The sequence below is a fragment of the Manduca sexta genome, chromosome 3 (assembly GCF_014839805.1).
Source record: "Manduca sexta isolate Smith_Timp_Sample1 chromosome 3, JHU_Msex_v1.0, whole genome shotgun sequence".
NCBI lineage: Eukaryota > Metazoa > Arthropoda > Insecta > Lepidoptera > Sphingidae > Manduca > Manduca sexta.
The window spans coordinates 8,174,382-8,192,363 of record NC_051117.1 but is presented as its reverse complement, the minus strand read 5'-3'; the positions used below and the strand labels follow the sequence as shown (position 1 = coordinate 8,192,363).

At 38.3% G+C, this 17,982-nt stretch overlaps 1 protein-coding gene across 2 annotated transcripts in view; it reads right to left on the bottom strand.

Moving 5' to 3' along the window:
- Positions 1-2,667: 2,667 nt before the first annotated feature.
- The window catches only part of LOC115442966 (protein MON2 homolog), a 35,301-nt gene continuing 19,986 nt past the window's right edge, over positions 2,668-17,982 (bottom strand). For both annotated transcript variants that reach the window (XM_037439046.1, XM_037439054.1), the window contains 20 exons: positions 17,635-17,736; positions 17,278-17,388; positions 16,772-16,947; positions 16,218-16,380; positions 15,390-15,534; positions 13,972-14,114; positions 13,574-13,681; positions 12,916-13,050; positions 12,347-12,515; positions 11,283-11,385; positions 11,007-11,157; positions 10,540-10,704; positions 10,099-10,197; positions 9,764-9,867; positions 9,343-9,491; positions 9,014-9,121; positions 8,789-8,888; positions 8,360-8,472; positions 7,087-7,290; positions 2,668-6,629 (listed from right to left, as the gene is read on the bottom strand). In XM_037439046.1, coding sequence (XP_037294943.1) covers positions 7,139-7,290; positions 8,360-8,472; positions 8,789-8,888; positions 9,014-9,121; positions 9,343-9,491; positions 9,764-9,867; positions 10,099-10,197; positions 10,540-10,704; positions 11,007-11,157; positions 11,283-11,385; positions 12,347-12,515; positions 12,916-13,050; positions 13,574-13,681; positions 13,972-14,114; positions 15,390-15,534; positions 16,218-16,380; positions 16,772-16,947; positions 17,278-17,388; positions 17,635-17,736 — 2,496 coding nt within the window. In that variant the 3' untranslated portion in view covers positions 2,668-6,629; positions 7,087-7,138. The remainder of the gene's footprint in view (positions 6,630-7,086; positions 7,291-8,359; positions 8,473-8,788; positions 8,889-9,013; positions 9,122-9,342; positions 9,492-9,763; positions 9,868-10,098; positions 10,198-10,539; positions 10,705-11,006; positions 11,158-11,282; positions 11,386-12,346; positions 12,516-12,915; positions 13,051-13,573; positions 13,682-13,971; positions 14,115-15,389; positions 15,535-16,217; positions 16,381-16,771; positions 16,948-17,277; positions 17,389-17,634; positions 17,737-17,982) is intronic.

The window sequence follows — 17,982 nt, the reverse complement described above, 5'->3', positions numbered from 1 at the left end:
TATCACATAGTTAACTAGATTATCTTATTATGCTTACTGTTGTTTATCGAACAAGAAAATGAATTTTCGTAGATGTATGAAACCTAGATAGGAAGAAAGTTCGTTTAACGTACATTCCAAATCAGTGCCGGATTTATATTTTTTATGAGTGTAGGTCACTTTATTTCCGCCGCCCCATGTAGGCAGGTTTCTAAAATACTTAATAATTTTCCATTTGTTTGTATTATGGAAGATACTAAAGTTAAATAAACAAATAATTAATTAAAGAGTGAGCGTCCTCTGAAATCTGCCGTCCCTAAGGGACTGATGCCCATAAGCCGCGGCCTATACGACCTATTTACAAATCCAGGACTGTTCCAAATTAGTAATACAAAAAATTTGCCGTCTTTGACTTACTGCCCTCTCGATTCCCACGGCAGTATACTGTATAGTGTGCATCAATTTAATGACGCAGTGAATATTTCTAATCTCGAACACGGAATCGTTCGCGTTGGCTGAAGGAAGGCGGGTTATTTTCAGCGGCCGCGTAAGGTTGGGGTCTTTGAACTGACAGTTAAATTTAACCGCGCCATCCCGCGCTGTCTGCTTTCGTTCCGATGCTCTTTTTACTTTATACAGTAAGAATTACAATTATTATTATAGTTCTGTACCTATTTACGTACTTTTTGGTTGTATTGAGAATGTTACACTTTATCGTTGTTTTTATTTTATTGGTAAATCGCTGACCTATGGCCTAAACTATTACAAGGCTCTATGTGATATTTGATATGCAAATTGAATTATGTATAATCAAAACATAATTCTTTTCAGTGACAATTTTCAATAATCCTGAAAGATAAATAAAGGAGTACTTAATCTATATTTTTTTAAATTTTGACCAACATAAATTTTTTTCATTTCATCCTTTGTAACATAAGCAAAAATTAACATAGGCCAACGAAATGGTAAATACATCTGCTAAAAATAAATTTATGAGCTGTATATTAAGTGTTTCTCATTTCTTATCTAAAGAGATAGTCCGGGAATACTTTTTGATACTATCATGATCAAGTCAATTTACGCTAAGACGACGTAGTGAAAGTACACTGCAGGCTGCGTCAACCATTAAAAACATTCCGGCATTTATTTAGTCACAGTAATTTTAAGGACGGGTGACATGTTTTTAAAGTGCTGTTGCAACCACATACCATAGAGTAAGTAATATACTACGTAAGTTTTAACCTTTGTAAGGGAATGGATTTCAGAACGACGTAATTGGAACAGTTTGGGATGTACAACTTGTCAGTTATATCTTTGTACTTTTAAATCCCTGTATATCCACTGACGTAGGAAGAGAAGGTTAGAGGTTCACTCCCTAACAGGAACGAAGGGTAAAATTTTTCAAAAGGTAACTCGAGGCAAAAAAAGGCCTTAGTTAACATATCGCAGGCAATTTAACAAAAAATAAAACTAAGACAAACGTAAATAAACCCAATAGGGAAGCCGATTGGAATCGGGTAGTATGGACGCTTCGCCACTGCTCCCTAAATAAAGCTTGTTCAACTTACAATTGATTCGTATTAGACTGTATAGGACTGATAACTTTGTGTTATTTAATGTACAAATTGTTTAATGTTTTATTTTTTTAACGTCCTCCAATACTAATACCTAGCTAAGCGCGTGGGTATAACTCTTTAGTGTTCTATGCTGTATAACTATCAATGTAATACATTTAGTATTAGTAGGATATATTTTATATCCGCCCGCATAGCGACCACCGTACACAAGGTGCTAAAACCCGCCATAGTGGCCCATATAAGTGTGACTGGTTCCGTTATCTGCCCATTTATATCTGGTTTCCACAGGCCGGCATAATTATGTCGATTGCCGACGGGTAATCACCTCTCGTTACTCGACATTCTATTGTACCTCACTCCACTTATCATCAGGTTCTGCGGGGTCACTGCCGTACCCGCTAAAAACAAAAATATAGAAAATATGTAAGTATTCTTTGATATTTAATATTCCACATATACATTTTCGATTTTCCTTATTATTGTCAATGCAGTATATTACGTATAAAATTCACAGCATATACAAGTTGTGACCTAATTAATTTTAACCTTAAACATAGGTATATTTACCGAGAACCATTATCAGCTGTTATTTTTAATAGTCCTTGGAGTGTTTACTTGAAAATTGTGATGTCATCGATCATTACTAATTATTTTTTGTTTATGAATAAATATTCTTTCTCGTAAATAATCACAATACCACATGTTTATGTTTCCATCGACGTAGGCAGAGTTGGAAGTATGCTATTCACTGTTCGCTGAAGCTATTCTGATCCATAATGTGATAGGTGTATCGATAAATCAAGCATAAACTTAGATCTTGGCCTATTTATGTGTATTTATTGAACCTAGATCTTCTACTTACAATTTGGTTTCAAATTGGGTAATCTATACATATTAAAATAAAGCCTCCTTTTCTGTCTGTCTGTATGTTATCAATTTCCTCAAAATCTACTAAACCGATCTTTATGAAATGTAGTATAGAGATAGATTAAGACTATAGGAAGGTTATAGGCTACTTTTTATCCCGGAAAAATATATAGCGGGACTTTTATCCCGGAAAACATCACGGGAGCGAAGCCGCGAGCAATAGTTAGTGAAAAATAAAAACACATTTAGTTCTAATTTATTTATTCGTTATATGAAACACGATCCATGTAATTGACTGCAGCCCTGTGTTATCAACAGCTCCAAATACAAATTCATACAACACTAAATAATAGGGAGTATTTTATAACTCTTCTTCCCTTTCACCTCATTTGTATACAATAAAAATATTAAGGTTTATCGATCATTCACAGTGTAGTTTTTCATCGCAGAATGATTTTTAATATTAGTAACAAGTTCAGAGATTAATCTCTGTAAACAAACTCATTAATACCAGTTCTATATTATATATTCAATAGTGGTGGATATATTTTGTATCCGCCCGGATAACGACCACCGTACACAAGGCGTTAAAACCCGTCTTAGTGGTCCACGTAAGTTCCGGGATCAGCCTGTGGCCGGCATAACTGAGTCGACTGTCGAGGGATAATCAACTGTCGACACTCGAAGTTCTTTTGGACACCACTCCACTTACCATCAGGTGTAGTGGGGTCACTTTGTCGCGCACGTATAATTTTTTTTTTGAAAATTTCCAAATTATGTGATGTCTGCCCGCACTAAGTCAACGTAAGACCTAAACCCACCAGCAAAAGTCGGATATTATAGTAACTACGTAACATTATTTTTTAAACTGATACTGGCGCTATACACAGGGCCGCATCCAACTAATGGCGAATAATAAAATATATAAAATGAAAACGGTAACCGCGTCTTAACTAATCCATTGACTCCGTTACAACACAATCACGCTATGGCGTTTCTATTCTAGCTTAATACTCTACATATCTGTTAGCTTTGGATACAAGCTTAGAACAGTAGCAGTCAATATAGGAAAGTTAGTTTTTCGATAGATAGATAGTGCGTCCTGACAATAGTACAACGTTTTTTTGTGTAATTAAAGAATGAACGAATGAATGAATGAATGAATTATTGAATGAATAAGTTCTAGACGAGTAGGTTACTCTGTAGCTTCTGTTTTGAATGAAGTATAGCCTATGATAGTAAATGGCTTACCCATAACAATAATAAAATCATCCAGGGTTCAAAATATTCAAGTTCACCTCAACAGTATCACATTGAACTTTAACACATCGTGATACGGTTGATATCGCTGTGGTCGCCACTGAATCTGGTTGGTAAACCCTGGATGCTAAATTTGAAAATATTTCAAGAAACTGCATCAACACATAGACACTACATGCGAATTATAATTCAAATAATTTTACACGTCGATTTCTTTAAAATTAAAACGTATTACTTACACTATTGCTTGAATACATACTTAGACAATGCAATACGAGGGACCCAGAGTTAAACATACATTTCCTATACGATTCAGTGCAGAAATCAAGCAATTGTCAAAGGTTATAAAAAAATCATCTTTAATTCAAGTTGGACTATTGTTTGGACGTAAAACAAACACGATAGTCTAAATCGCAAACATTCGCTAATATTACTGCACGAAAAACCAGCATTATTTTAAATTTATTATAAACACTTAAGCCAAGACGCCTTTCCACAATCATTGTCGCTACTAAAAACATACAAGTATGGAAATGTTACCGATGTTTGTCTCTCGGATATATCATTTGTATGTCAGTGTTCTTATTCCGTCTATGGGGGTAAATCCGTCTGTTAGCAATTACGGGCGTTTTAATATATGGTCAGCTTTGACAGCCGTATAGGTAAGAGACTCAATTCACCTACTTTATTTCTTCTTTCCTGCCAGCCTGAGCTGGCTTCTTTGTTTACTTAATTTTTCATTTGTTTTATTTTCATATAAATTGTCTTTGTTTATATAAGCTACTTTAATTAAATATTTTCATGTACCTTGACATATGATAAGTGCAACTATGTTCGACTACGTGATGAATAAAACATTTTATTTTAATTTATTTACGACTACTAAAGCTTTCCTTCGATTAGAACGCCCGTAATTGCCAAAAGACGGATTAGCCCTCGTAGACGGAATAAGGCCCCCTAATTACATTCTTTTTTATTGGCATTAATAATTGAAGAAAGGCGTATTTTACGGCCAAGAATTATGAAAATTATTTTATGCACATTTTAATATATTGTCTACGCGATGGTAAGAAAATATTGAAATTGTATTTTTCGGGATCATTCATATATTGCGTCTTTGTTTCCAATCACTGCTTCCACTTATTACTCGTTACATCATTTTTAATTAATTTTATTTAAAATTAGAATAAATTAATTAATAATATAATAATCGGAATACCCAATCAATTATGTAACTTAAACATAAAGATATTTAGTTATTTTCTCGAGTAAAAGACGTAATATATGAATGACCTTCATTTTGGTAGAAGTCCGGGACAAAGCATTTAAGGCATAGCGATCCAGGAGCTCAATTATACGCGTATATTCTTCATTCAGATGAGGATCCAAGATATAGGTTCTAGCCTTTCTGAACCATCAGAATTAAACCGAAAAATTAAATAAAATTATAACCTGAACAAGATAATACTAAACCTGCTTCGCGGATACCATTTTAAGTTATTCGTTTTGTAAAATTTGTCTATACAAGAAACTAGTACCTCCTTTAACCAGCACATGGCGAGGCTTTCTTGGTAATGATTTTTTTCGTAGGGATGGACCCTATCGTGGATTCCCGTCTTAGTTGAAGAATAAAAATATATCATTAAACTGATGCTTATAAATTCCAGGCTATCCATCATCCCTGGATCTAGGCTCTGTATAGAACTCGGCGGTTCAAACCATCTACTTCCTACTGTAATCTAGCGTTTCAATAAATTAATTCGTCAACTGTGCTATTCGTTAATGTCCGAAGAATTTTCGGTTTTGGCCTACTTCGCGATAATTCGGCTTCGCTTTCTAGTGATAAAACATTTTTACCGAAAACGATTAATGGTTGGAGTTATATTTATAAAAATACAAACTATTGTCAGTTTTAGTTGACCGAATTGAACGAAAATCTATAGGCCGAAATGACAAGCCGAAATTCGGGTTCGGCTAAAAATTCTTTCGGACATTAAAACACACCCGAATATTAAATAAAATTATATCATTATATACAAAACATATTTTCACACAAAACAAGGAATGATTATATATATTTCGTCAAAATCTATACACAGTAAGGTTCGTTCACATCTGACGACGTATAACGTGTTAGCAAACTTCTATAATTAATAAAACCACGCAGTCTATGAGCACACGATAAAAACACTTATGTATATAAACTTAGACCTGTTTTCAGTTTGCAATTAGCATTGAAAGACGAAGACTGACTATTCAGAGTATCTGTTACACTATTTGTCTTGTCACATAGCTTATTACTAATTTATTGAAAAAAATACGAGCGGATAATTATATTATAGCCGACAATTAATCCTTATCATTTATTTACACAAATCAGTATTTTGTCTCTTTCTCTCTTTAATTATTTAACACGAGGAATAGTGACAAAACAGTGACTTGTTTAAAGTTAGGTTATTATAACCTGACCAGAAAAATAAAAAACCTGACCATGTTATGGCAAAATATGGAAATCATTTCTTGAACTAAGTTAACTTTAAAACTAAAACGTAAAAGTGGCGCCCTCGAAGTTTTTTATTTTCCTGGTCAAGATATTAGATGTAGAGTGAATTTGCTAGGTAACTTCCAGCTAATCATATAGCAACACAACACCAAATATATCAAAATCTACAGCAATACAAAATGTTATTATTGAAATCTTATACATAATAGTACTACATTCATCAGCCGTTATCGGTGTGTTGTGAACTGAATGAATCAACGTCGTTGGATGTGAACGAACCTTTATGGCTACGTGATGCGTCCAGCGTAACTATATTTAAACCACTAATCGGAAGTCCAATGTTTTGTCTATACTATGTATACTAGTTGACTGTGATTTGTCTAACATTGCTTGATGCACACGCGCGCACGTGACGTGTGAACGGATGCCGCTGCGTGACGTCACTGGAAACAAAGTATTTATTAGTAACGGGTTGAAATGATTTGCTGTTCGAACACATTTGGATTTACTTAATTGAAGATATGCGGAGAAGTGGGAATATCTTTATAACTAAGTTTACCTAAATTGAAATAGAGATATTATTTTTGTCTCTAATAAGGCGGATTTATTTAGCAGTCGTGTTATCTATATTCTTATTTTATAGGGTGTAAGTGGTGGTGTGCGAAGTAAACTCGGCTCATCATAACTTAACTTAGTTAAGTCTACTTCATGACGTCGGTATAGAGATAAATACCGACATAATTGTGTCGAGTGACGTGGGGTACATATGTCTATAGTCAACCCATTATTTGGACCTCGATTCCGCTTACTTGGTTTTAGGGTACCTATAGGGTTTTTGTGTACATTTATAGTAATTAGTTCTTATGTATGACTGTACTAAATCAATAAAATTGGTCTCACCGTCGCGCTAGAGCCTCGTGCTCTATATGTGTATGGTGTAGAGCACGCGGCGCTATGTGGGCGCGGCCAGCAGCGAGCCGAACTGCAGCAGCGCCTCCCGCACCGCCGCGCCCGCGCCCTCCGCGCCGCCCGCCGCCCCCGCGCCCGCACCCACCGCGCACGCGCGCGGGTGCGCCGCCAGCGACACCACCCACGGGTACAGGCCTGCGCGCAACACTCATTTGAATTGATGTGAATAAACGTACGTCTGTTGAAATTAAAAAAAAAATCGGGAGAAAATAAAATACTAACACCGCGATAGAATCCGAAAATTAGTTTAATTTCAATGTCTAACATTCGCGTAAAAATAAGAAATCATTATACGTCTGTTTTCATCAACAAAGTGAAACAATAGAGCACGACGTTTTCTTTGGATATTTGTATCGGCTCCGTCAATTGTAATATGATTATTTTGTATACTGTATAAAACTATATTGATGTGGATACCATGAATATACTTGTAGTTAACCGACCTATGTGGACAGTCTTGATTCACACTAACAGTAAAAATTACTGTCACTTAGTCTAAATTTTGACGTTAGGCACCTTTTACGGCTTTTACTGTAATTCCTACCTTAATACATTATGAAGAAAGTGGCTGTTATAAATTATATAAATAATGCGCATAACATACACACAAAAAATACTTTTTAATAAGTAATGTGGATAACACACACACAAAAATAAGTTTGAAGAAGCATTGTGGATACCACACATACTAAAAACACTTCATAAGAAGTAATGCGGATAACCCATACACGCAAAACACTTTTTAATGAATAAAGCGGATAACACACGTACAGGCAACATTTCTTGCGAAGTAATGCGAATAACTCATTTCCAATTAATAGTGTTACAAAAAACTATTTAGGTCATACCAAAATATCATTACAAAATAATAAACTAAATAAATAAATTGTCAAGTTCAGAGGACTGGATGGTCATAATTTAAAAGATCGAAACTATTTACTATCACGTGTTTCCAGCGAAAAATAAATTAAAAATATACTTTTTTTTGATAAAAAAAATATTTTTACTTGTTATTGTAAATTGCTTGTAAATTCCATATTTTGTGCAGATGGTAAAAAATAAATATTTTTTTTTGCATACTGTTAAATACACTATTTTCTAAAACAGAATAAAGTCTACTTATGAATACCATAACCATTTGTTTTACTGTTCTAGAATTTAAAAAGAAAAACGAACTTCTTCTGTATGAGGAATACCCACTCACCTATTAACTTCTGCCACGCCGCGGCGTCGACTTTCCCCGGCGGCGCCTTCTTCATCGACTCAGTCAGCGTCGCTATTGCTTTTAATACGAACGATATCTCCGAAACTTGATGCCTGTGGGAGAGAAATACTGCTCAGTCTTTGGGAGATTGAAGGACAGAGTGACAGTTTGTAAAAAAGTCTCAAGAAACCACTATTTGTTGGTGATATAAATAATACTAAATATTATGTATATTGAACACTGGAATTAGTTGGGGCAGCACTCTGACTCTACATTTAGGGACATTGTGTTGTATGTCCGTAGTTAAAAAAGTAGATTTCAACTATAATTATTATGGTCATGTATTTTGACCTGTCATAAGTGCAGCTATGTTCAACTACGTGACTAGTAATTTATTTTATTTAATATATTAATTATGTTAGAGTATACCTGGGTAGCGGCTCCGGATTGTCATCGTCCTGAGTGTACTTGGTTATAACTTCCTGGAACCTGTCCAGTAACGCCACTATCGCCAAGGGATCTGCATCATCTGTCATCAAGAAGAAAAGCAATCTTTAACAAATTTTGCTTGGGTCAATTTTGACCTACTCTGGCCCATTTGTCACACACTTCGGTCAAAATGACCCAGGTTAAATTAAAACTACGGAAACGCACCTTCGACTCCTGTGAGTGAATCCACGTCTTCCAACATGGAGAACTGCAGCAAGGTTTCAAAACATGTCCTCGCGAACTCTTCTCTTTCTTTTAATTCTTGGTCATTTTCTAAATCATAATAAAACGATGTAATTAGAATCGGTAGAATTATTGAAGGTTTCATTTTAGATTTATAATGAATGATTGGTATAATTTTTTTTGCCTGATATTTTTCTTATTTGATTGTAGTATCTTTGCTCTCTAGTTAGTCGTAGTTATGATTGTATGAACATCAATAAGTATCATCTAAATATGTAGGGTAGCGGTTTTGTATGTGCGTGTGTACGTACGTGCGGGCAGGCTGTGCGCGTGCAGCGAGCCGGCGCGCACGAGCGCGAGCAGGCGGCGCAGCAGCGGCGCCGGCGCCCGCGGCCGCGCGCCCAGCGCCAGCTCGCGCACCGCCAGCACCAGCGCGCGCGCGCTGCCGCCGCCCCCGGCACTGCACGACACAATACTTTCATTAAAACACGTTAGTGCTCGTTCAGTGATCAAAATTTGACCCTCGAATTTATATGTTTGTATCACTTAATATTATGCATAAATTTTATTTTTTAACAATGTTTCTCTACTTAAATTTAATTATGATGAGAGACATGAATCCCTGATAATTTTAAATAACATTTCTTTTTTAACTTCTAAAGAAATTTAAACACCAACTGTGATTATTCCCAGAACAATCGAAATAACTGACACGAGAAACTCAGTACTCACGGAGGTTCAAACAGGAACGTCTCCAACACTTTGGGGAGCATCTCCCAAAACTCTTTGTATTCTTCCGGGTTTTCCCTCGCCAGCGGCAAACACGTTCCTAGTACCTGATGAAGGAATAAATATTTTTATGATCACAAATAACTTAAACACCTCAATACATTTCCTATTTCATGATGCCAGAAAGGAAATTATAATCTGTTATTTATATAAAATTTTGACCATCTTTGAGTAATACTTTTTGTTGTTAATCGACACACTTGGATTATAATATTGTATGTTTATTAATTAAGTGTAGAATGTCGTATTAAAATAAAAAAATAAATTAAAAACTATACCTGTAACAACAGCGATGAGATCTGCGCAGCCTCTTCCACCTGTTCGGAGGTGCGTCTGCGCTTGTCCTGCCCGCATTTCTGCACTGACGTGTGTAACGCCTGTCAAGTATACAATACAAGTATAGATTCAGTTTAGTGGTAGTAGTATATCGAGGGAACTATGTTGTATGAAGACAACGTTGAAATGTTTTTTTATTAAGATAAAAAATATATGGTTCATAAGAGAGAGAGAAAGAGAGATGTGAGTGACTTTTAAAATTGGAACGTTAAGTTATCTTTATACGTTGGCTATATTGTAATTTGTAATACAGTGATCCAAGTGTAGTGTATTAGTGTTGTTGCTGAGCTCATTATAATGAGCTAGTGCTGTTACTGAGGGTAGTGTAATGAACTTGTGTTGTTGCCGAGGGGAGTGTAGTGAGCTGTGGTGAGTGTAGTGACCTGTATGAGCAGCGGCAGCGCGGGCGCGGCGGGGAGCGGCGCGGCGCGGTAGAGCGCGGCGGCGGCGCGCAGGCACCGCGCCCCGCCCGCGCCGCCCAGCGCGCCCGCCAGCGACCCCAGCGCAGAGAACGTCGCGCGCACCAGCTCGTGCCGGCTCCACGCCTCCTGCACACACACGCGACAGGCATTCAATACAAGCTTTTTTATGCGTTAATATTATGACGGCTAAAATTTCACACAGTAGCGACTTTGACCGGATGTCCCTCCTTTTTTTTTAAATTTTCGCAAGTGCAATTTTACGGAAAAGTGACCGCATTACACCTGTTGACACGTGTCGTAGAATCGAGATAAAATGTCGGCTGACCAGAGATAATTATCTCTCGCCACAATTATGCCGACCATTTTATACCAGATTTAATTCTGGAGTGAAGTCTGCTAGATCAGCTACTCGTGTTGCGCGCGTGTACCTTCTGCACGATGTCGAGGCAGTGCAGCGCGTGTACGCTGACGGGCGCGGCGCTGGCGAGCCCCTCCAGCGCGGTGGCGGCGGCCGAGGGCTCCACGCTGCACACCTGCACCAGGCACGCGCCCAGCTTCTGCACGTCCGCTTCCGTGAACCTGCGTTACAATTTCGAAACATCTTTACATAGCTTTTCATTGATATTACTAAGATGGGATCAAGGTTATATTTCAAATTGTTCGAATGTTATAACCTTCTCATTACAGTACAATATCGTACTCACGTGGTGCGTATGTGCTGGAATATGAGCGGGAAGATCTGCACGAGTGTGGTGAGGAAGTTCAGCGACGGCGCGTACACCTCCACCGGCTTGCCGTCTTCCGACGCTGTGAACGACAACTTGCTCTTCAATATCTTTACATACATATACACCTTATGGCATAAGCAAAGATAAAACCAGTGCATGCAGTTTACCTGGTATTCCGTTTTAATATGCGATATGAGTATCACCATAAGATACATAAATAACACACTCCGGATCGAGGATAAAACTCCAAGATAATTTTACTCGAACGGAGATCGAACCCGAGACCTTAGCACTGGTCACATCGTAGTAAATCTGTGATTAATGCTAAGGAATAATGTAGTCTGGCATTTGACACCCCTAATTCAATTACTTATCGAGTACAGACAAATAACCCCAAAGACGAGTACGTTAACAGCTTATTCAGGTGTATTCATTACTCCTAATTTATACCCATATACATGCACTAATAATTCTCCAAGTCATTCGGAGAATTATCCACCAATAGTCTAGATAAGTCATAAGTCAATAGACAACGAACATCGACTAACAAACTACGCTATACGTTGGCACTTTAGACGTTAAACCGACCAATCATCCCCTCCAAGGCAATTCTTGTGTGCTCGGTCTTCACCCCGAATGCTCGCCCATGCACGGGGGAACATTATGCCGCGATTCTAGACACATAGTGTAATGTAAACCTCTTGGTTGCCAAATACACATTGAGGCCTATAAGGGTTCGCGAATATCTCTCCTTCCCTTCCAACGATCCTAACTAGGCTCCTTCTTCCTCTTCTCTTCCTTCCCTCTGTCCCCTTCGTTCTTCCTACCGGGCCCCGTGACCGAATAGCTGCGAGTTGCCAGCATACCGACCGCTGGCACCATCAGTGATAGCGGTAGGGCCCACCAAATCTTCACTGGGACTGCCATAGTAGCTAAGCTTGTTCGCTTGTACACCGTTAGCAGGGTAATCCCGGTGACAAACGCAGCAGTACCAAAAAAAAATCCGACCAATCACGAGTGATCACGAGTCGTGTACGTACGTTGCTGTGGCTCTGCGAGGGCGGGGTGCGCGGCGACGTTGGTCCAGGCGGCCCAGGCGGCGGCCCACACGCGCCGCTGCAGCGCCGCGGTCTCCGGCCCGGCGCCCTCCGCCCACCGCCCCGCCGCGCTCACCACCTCCTGGAACGACTTCAATGCGCCCACTGATACCTGCGGATGAGACAGCGATGGTAATTACCACGAGCTTGTATCTAGTAAGTAAGTATTTCTTAAATTCGATTAACTAGATTGATCAAGTTATAAAGTGCAAAGTCAATTAAGAGTATCAAAACAGTTTAAAAATATAATGACAAAGAATAGAGCTGGAAGTATTGGTTTTGTTTATCGATTTTAAGCACTAAAAAGTGCTAAAATGTATCGATACTCAAATATCAATCGAGTCCAAAGTGCCAATGTTATCAAGTGTAAGAAATTGCTACATTAAATTAATTTATGTGAACAAAATTTTTACGTAACATTTTTATCTTTAGCCATGCAAAGTTAAATACTTATGATTTAATATGACCAAAATCTAAAGAGAAGATTCGTCAATAACTTCTTCACAATCTACCTCATGACTTCTTTGAAGCGCGAAGTCTGTGATATAATCCAGTAATGCCGTCCAAGACCTGTTGAAATCTCCCACGGTGGTCAACAGCTGGAACCTGGAGTGAAACACGCGGGACACTCCCGAAAGGGTGAGGACCTGCGGACATTCAAATAGCAGTTACTTATTAAAACACTTTTTTACAAATCCTAGTGGTAGGATGTACGCATCAGCCCGGATAGCGACCACCGCGCACAAGGTGTAAAAGTCGCTATAACCCACGTGAGTGTCTCGCGTTACGGGATCAGCCATATATCCGGTTTAAAACAGACCGGCAAGATTGTGTCGACTGCCGAGGGGTAATCATCTCTCGTCAGTCGACATTCTGTTGGACCCCATTACACTTACCATCAGATGGAGTGAGGTAATTTTACACTGCCCTTAAATAAAGAAGCTTTTGACAACTTGTTTGTCCCGAGTCAGGCAAAGTGATATGAAATTACCTCCTAAATGTCAGCCCGGAGCCTGGAATTTGCTTCGATATGGCGATAGCCTTGCTCCCTAGTACACCATGAGACGCAATACACATGGTGATAAGTATACACTAGTTGCACTTCCGCCTACCCCTAAAGGGGATATAGGGCGTGAGTGTGTGCGTTTGTTTGATTGTTTAAACTGGTACCTGAGTCTCGGCCCATTGTTTCTGCGCAGTGTTTCTCGTGTGATGTATCAATATGTGTTCTCCTGTGTCGACCTTCTCAGAACTTGCTATGTTCGACTGTTTCTGCACCTAGAATATTTTTTTTGCATTTAGTTATTAGAAATGGTCACATCTCTTATTTATTTACAATATTTACACATTTTAAAAACTTCAACATTGATAATTGAATATCGATAGTTGTAATAAAACAGAAAAATGACAAATATTATGTTAACGTATCATGTAGAAAATTTCAATAAAAAGGCGGCATTGTTTGAAGCCATTTTACTAGAACATTATCGATACAAAAAATCGATTAACATTTTCTAATTTTGTATCGATATATCACATAACTTTAAACTAATCTTTGCGTTTGTTACCTGATCAAGCATAGGGAACAGGACAGCTAGCAAGGCTCTCCAGGCGGGTTTGCTGAGCAGGGTCCCGTGGGCGCTGATGCAGCTGAACAAGGTCTGACTGGCGGCGCGACGCACCGGCGCACGCGGTTCCGTACACAGCTCGCCTATTCAGGTTAAATATTGTTAGCATAGAACATTTTAGTGAGGGTATTTGTAACACTTTTTGCTATAAAAACACTGAGCGTTTGACAGACCGGGCTAGTTGGTTGTTGACAGTCATACCGGTCGGTTGCTTGGTGAGATATTTGCGAAAGTATTTCTGTAGTCAGTGATATTTCTTTTATTTTAATTAGAATCGTGACAGTTTTCTAACAATATAATATTACATTAAATATATTAGTGTAGATTCTAACTTCGGACCTCAAAGCGATACTCGGACCGCGAAAGGAATACAACTGAAAATGATTTCAATAAATTTTTCTTTCCTCTTTATTCGATTAGGTTCTATACTTTTTGGGTGATAGTCTATAGCAGTGTTTCTCAACGTGGGGCTCACGCCCTACACCCCTGTAGGGCGTGGGCCCCACGTTGGGACGTCGACCCTGACTCAATAATTGAAAATTTAATTGCCGCCACTTTTTTCATAATTATTTTTATGTTGGTATTTGTTAAACAATTGATATGCATTACCTATTTTTATTTAAACAAAGGGAACAAGTTTTTAATAGTGTTTCTTATGTTTAGGCGAATCTTAGACATCGAAATAAAACTCGTTTTTGGATTTTGCCGCGGCTTTTTATTTTTTTTCTTGACCCCCAACTCGTCAGAAACATCATAGGCCGTCGCATAACCATGAAAACCGCGAAGGCTGAAGTCTTCGAAACGTCAAGAAACAAATTAAGTACAAAAAACCGCAATAAAATCCGTAAACTAATTTTATTTCATATTCTATCATGATTTCATTTCACGCATAATATATTAGCACCAGGGGATGGAAACGCGAAATAATATTTTATACTTAGTTATAACAAAACTTTTGTCTGAATAAAGTTTGATGGCGGGTCTCGGTAAAGTAGATGGTACGTCTCCGCACCACCCGCGCTCTGTGAATCCTTTTTGTTAGCAAAATTATTTACGATCGGTACTGGACGGGTTACATTTATTCCCGGGCGAGGAGGCTATTTAAGATGGTTAAATAGAATGGCAATTCAAAACGAATTTTGAGTTTTTTATTATATGTTTTGAAATTGTACTTACGATGTTTTGATAAAAATTTCATAGTGATTTCTTCCTAAAACTTATCAATTATATTTCTTAAGGGAACAAAACAATTTTTAAAGGTTAAAAAAATTATGAATGGGGGCATAAAAAATTTAGAAATGTTAAGGTGGAGCATGGTCTAAAAAAAGTTGGGAAACACTGGGTTATGGGTAACTCACTGAGTCTAATGTAGAGACACATCCACAGCTTGTCGAGCGGCGGCAGGTCGGCGTGGTTGGGCACCTCGGGGCACACCGCCGCGTCGCTCGCCAGCGCCGCCACCAGCTTGTCGCGATTGTGGTACAGGTAATCCGATATATTCCACTACAACACAACAACAGAGCTCATTAAAGGATTTTGACGAATTGGAACAGGCTGTATATGGGATTCAATTATACAATATTAACCCCTTCTCTTAATACTTCTTTGAGTAAGCTATAATTAGTGGAAAAAAAATAATAATTCCCGACATTGAAAGTGGACCAATCTAAATAAAGTTAGACATACTTTAGGATTTGTTTATTCTTGGGATCAATACTAGCCTCTTATGAAACATAATACGAACATCCTTGTCGTTTTTGATTGGTCAAGAGACCTACACGTGACTCTTGCGTTGGTCTCTCGACCAATAATAATCAGTCACGGATGTGTGGTTCTTTTTGCCTTATTTTAGAGTATCAGGGTATCAATTAAGATAGGTTGTTGATCGCGGATGTTAATCAGAATTACACCAGCTGGTGTAACTGTACCGTCCGAAGATGTATTTCATGCAGTCGACATTTTTAGCCTCCACTTCGCTATCAAGTATAGTAAAGCCACTTTACTGTGTTGTCTCTTTCTCTCTTCTTCCCCTTATCCATGACGTAAGCATTGCATACTACTATATCGCGTTAAATATTTATCCTTGTAGTTTGTCATACTTTTGTTCTTTTTCTCGCAATGAGCAGTTCCAGTACCTAGTTGATAACGTAATAAATTTGCCGTTAATAAAGAAGTGTAGTGGTCACCATGAGTCCGACGGCGGTGAGGCTGATGTTGAGCTCCTTGGTCTGCAGCGCGAAGGCGGCGGCGGCGTTGAGCACGCGGCGCAGGCAGCGCGGGCCGGCGCAGCCCAGCAGGTCGCCCGCCACCACCTGCGCGCACTGGAACGCCGACCGGATGAGCTGCTCGCTGCGCCACACAACCACACAACCATACGTTACTCACTAATCAGGTGCAGGGGGGGCATTTCCCGTACCCATACAACAAAAATCATGACGTAAATAGTGATAAAGGGGGAGTTCGAAGCCGTTTTCTATTTACTACGGTACTTACTAATAGATAAAACAGATGGATACAGTGATAAATACTTTTTTAAGCAACGTATTCTAGTTGTTTCTCTATATATAATCGAACGATTAATTTTAATCGATAGAGCATTAAACATTTGCACACAGCATACAAAAAGTTAGGTTAAACAGGGGTGCGTAATAAAAAAAAAATCTAGCCCTAATAATTAATTGTGTGTCTGTATGTTTGTTAATTAATATAGCTAGTAGCCAACTGCCTGTGGTCGTCTTACCTATGATGCGCGGATATCGCCGTAATGATCTCCATCATGAGCGGCCAGGCGGCGCCGAGCTGGTCCCCGCGCGAGTGTAGCAGCCTGGCCGCACAGTCCAGCTGTCTCGCTCGCACGTCGCACTGCCGCACCGAGCACAGTTCTGCTAACGGTTCTAGGAGAAGACGTTCACGGGCCTGCCAATATTCATTAGTACAATGTAATCGATTAAAGCGAAAAATCGATTTGATACTTGTTAAAAAAATCCGATATCTAAATTTATCTATAATAATTTTATACGAAGCGGACATGGGTATTTCTAAGGCTAGTCATTAATCGTAAATAGAATTATCATTTTTCTGTATAATCAAAAATCCATTTTGTTACTTTTACAAAGAATTTAATTGTAACGACAGCCATTAGCAGATACTATCGAATATAAATCAGAAGATTATTTGAAAGAAAAATAAAAAAAAAAGTTTTTTTTACTGTACTAAATTATTTTGTTAAAATGTGCTAAACATTACCTCTGTAACATGTACTGGATTATTGTGATGGTACTGGAACGCGGCTTGCACTAAATAAGTTATCGCCTCCACTCCCCACTCCCTCATCCTTATGTGGGGATGTTGGCACACCTAGAAAAATTACGTTGAGATTATTGAAACTTAGTATTAGTAATATTGATTTAGTAAGATATGAAACTGGAAAGCATGCTGAAATAAAGCCAATTAAAAGATCTCAGCCACAAAAGAATAATTATGTCTTGTATCTTTAGATTTTTATGTACTAGTATGTTTTGTCTCTGGACCACGCTAGCTCTAATATTGGAGAAACGCATTGAATCCGTCTGTACGTAAAGCGAAACAAATAAACAAACTTACTTCTAGAAGATGATTTGTAATCGGCCTCCACATCACTTCTATGCGGTGCATGTTAGCGAGGCCGGTTTCGAGTAATTTTGCCACGGCGAACAGTGATGGCTCCTGTAATGGACAGATGACATAAACATTAACACTCCAAATTAATATGATCAACAATTTATTTAAAAAAGTCAATTGAATATCGATAAAATATTATTTTTTCAAAAATTTATATAATGAAATACACGTTGAATTAAGAAGTCCTCCATTTTAAGTCGGTAAAACATCAAAAAGATAACGTCACGTGACATGCACTTTTGCAATTCCATAAGTTCCACCAAATTTGAATTGAGAAATCGATATAAGTTT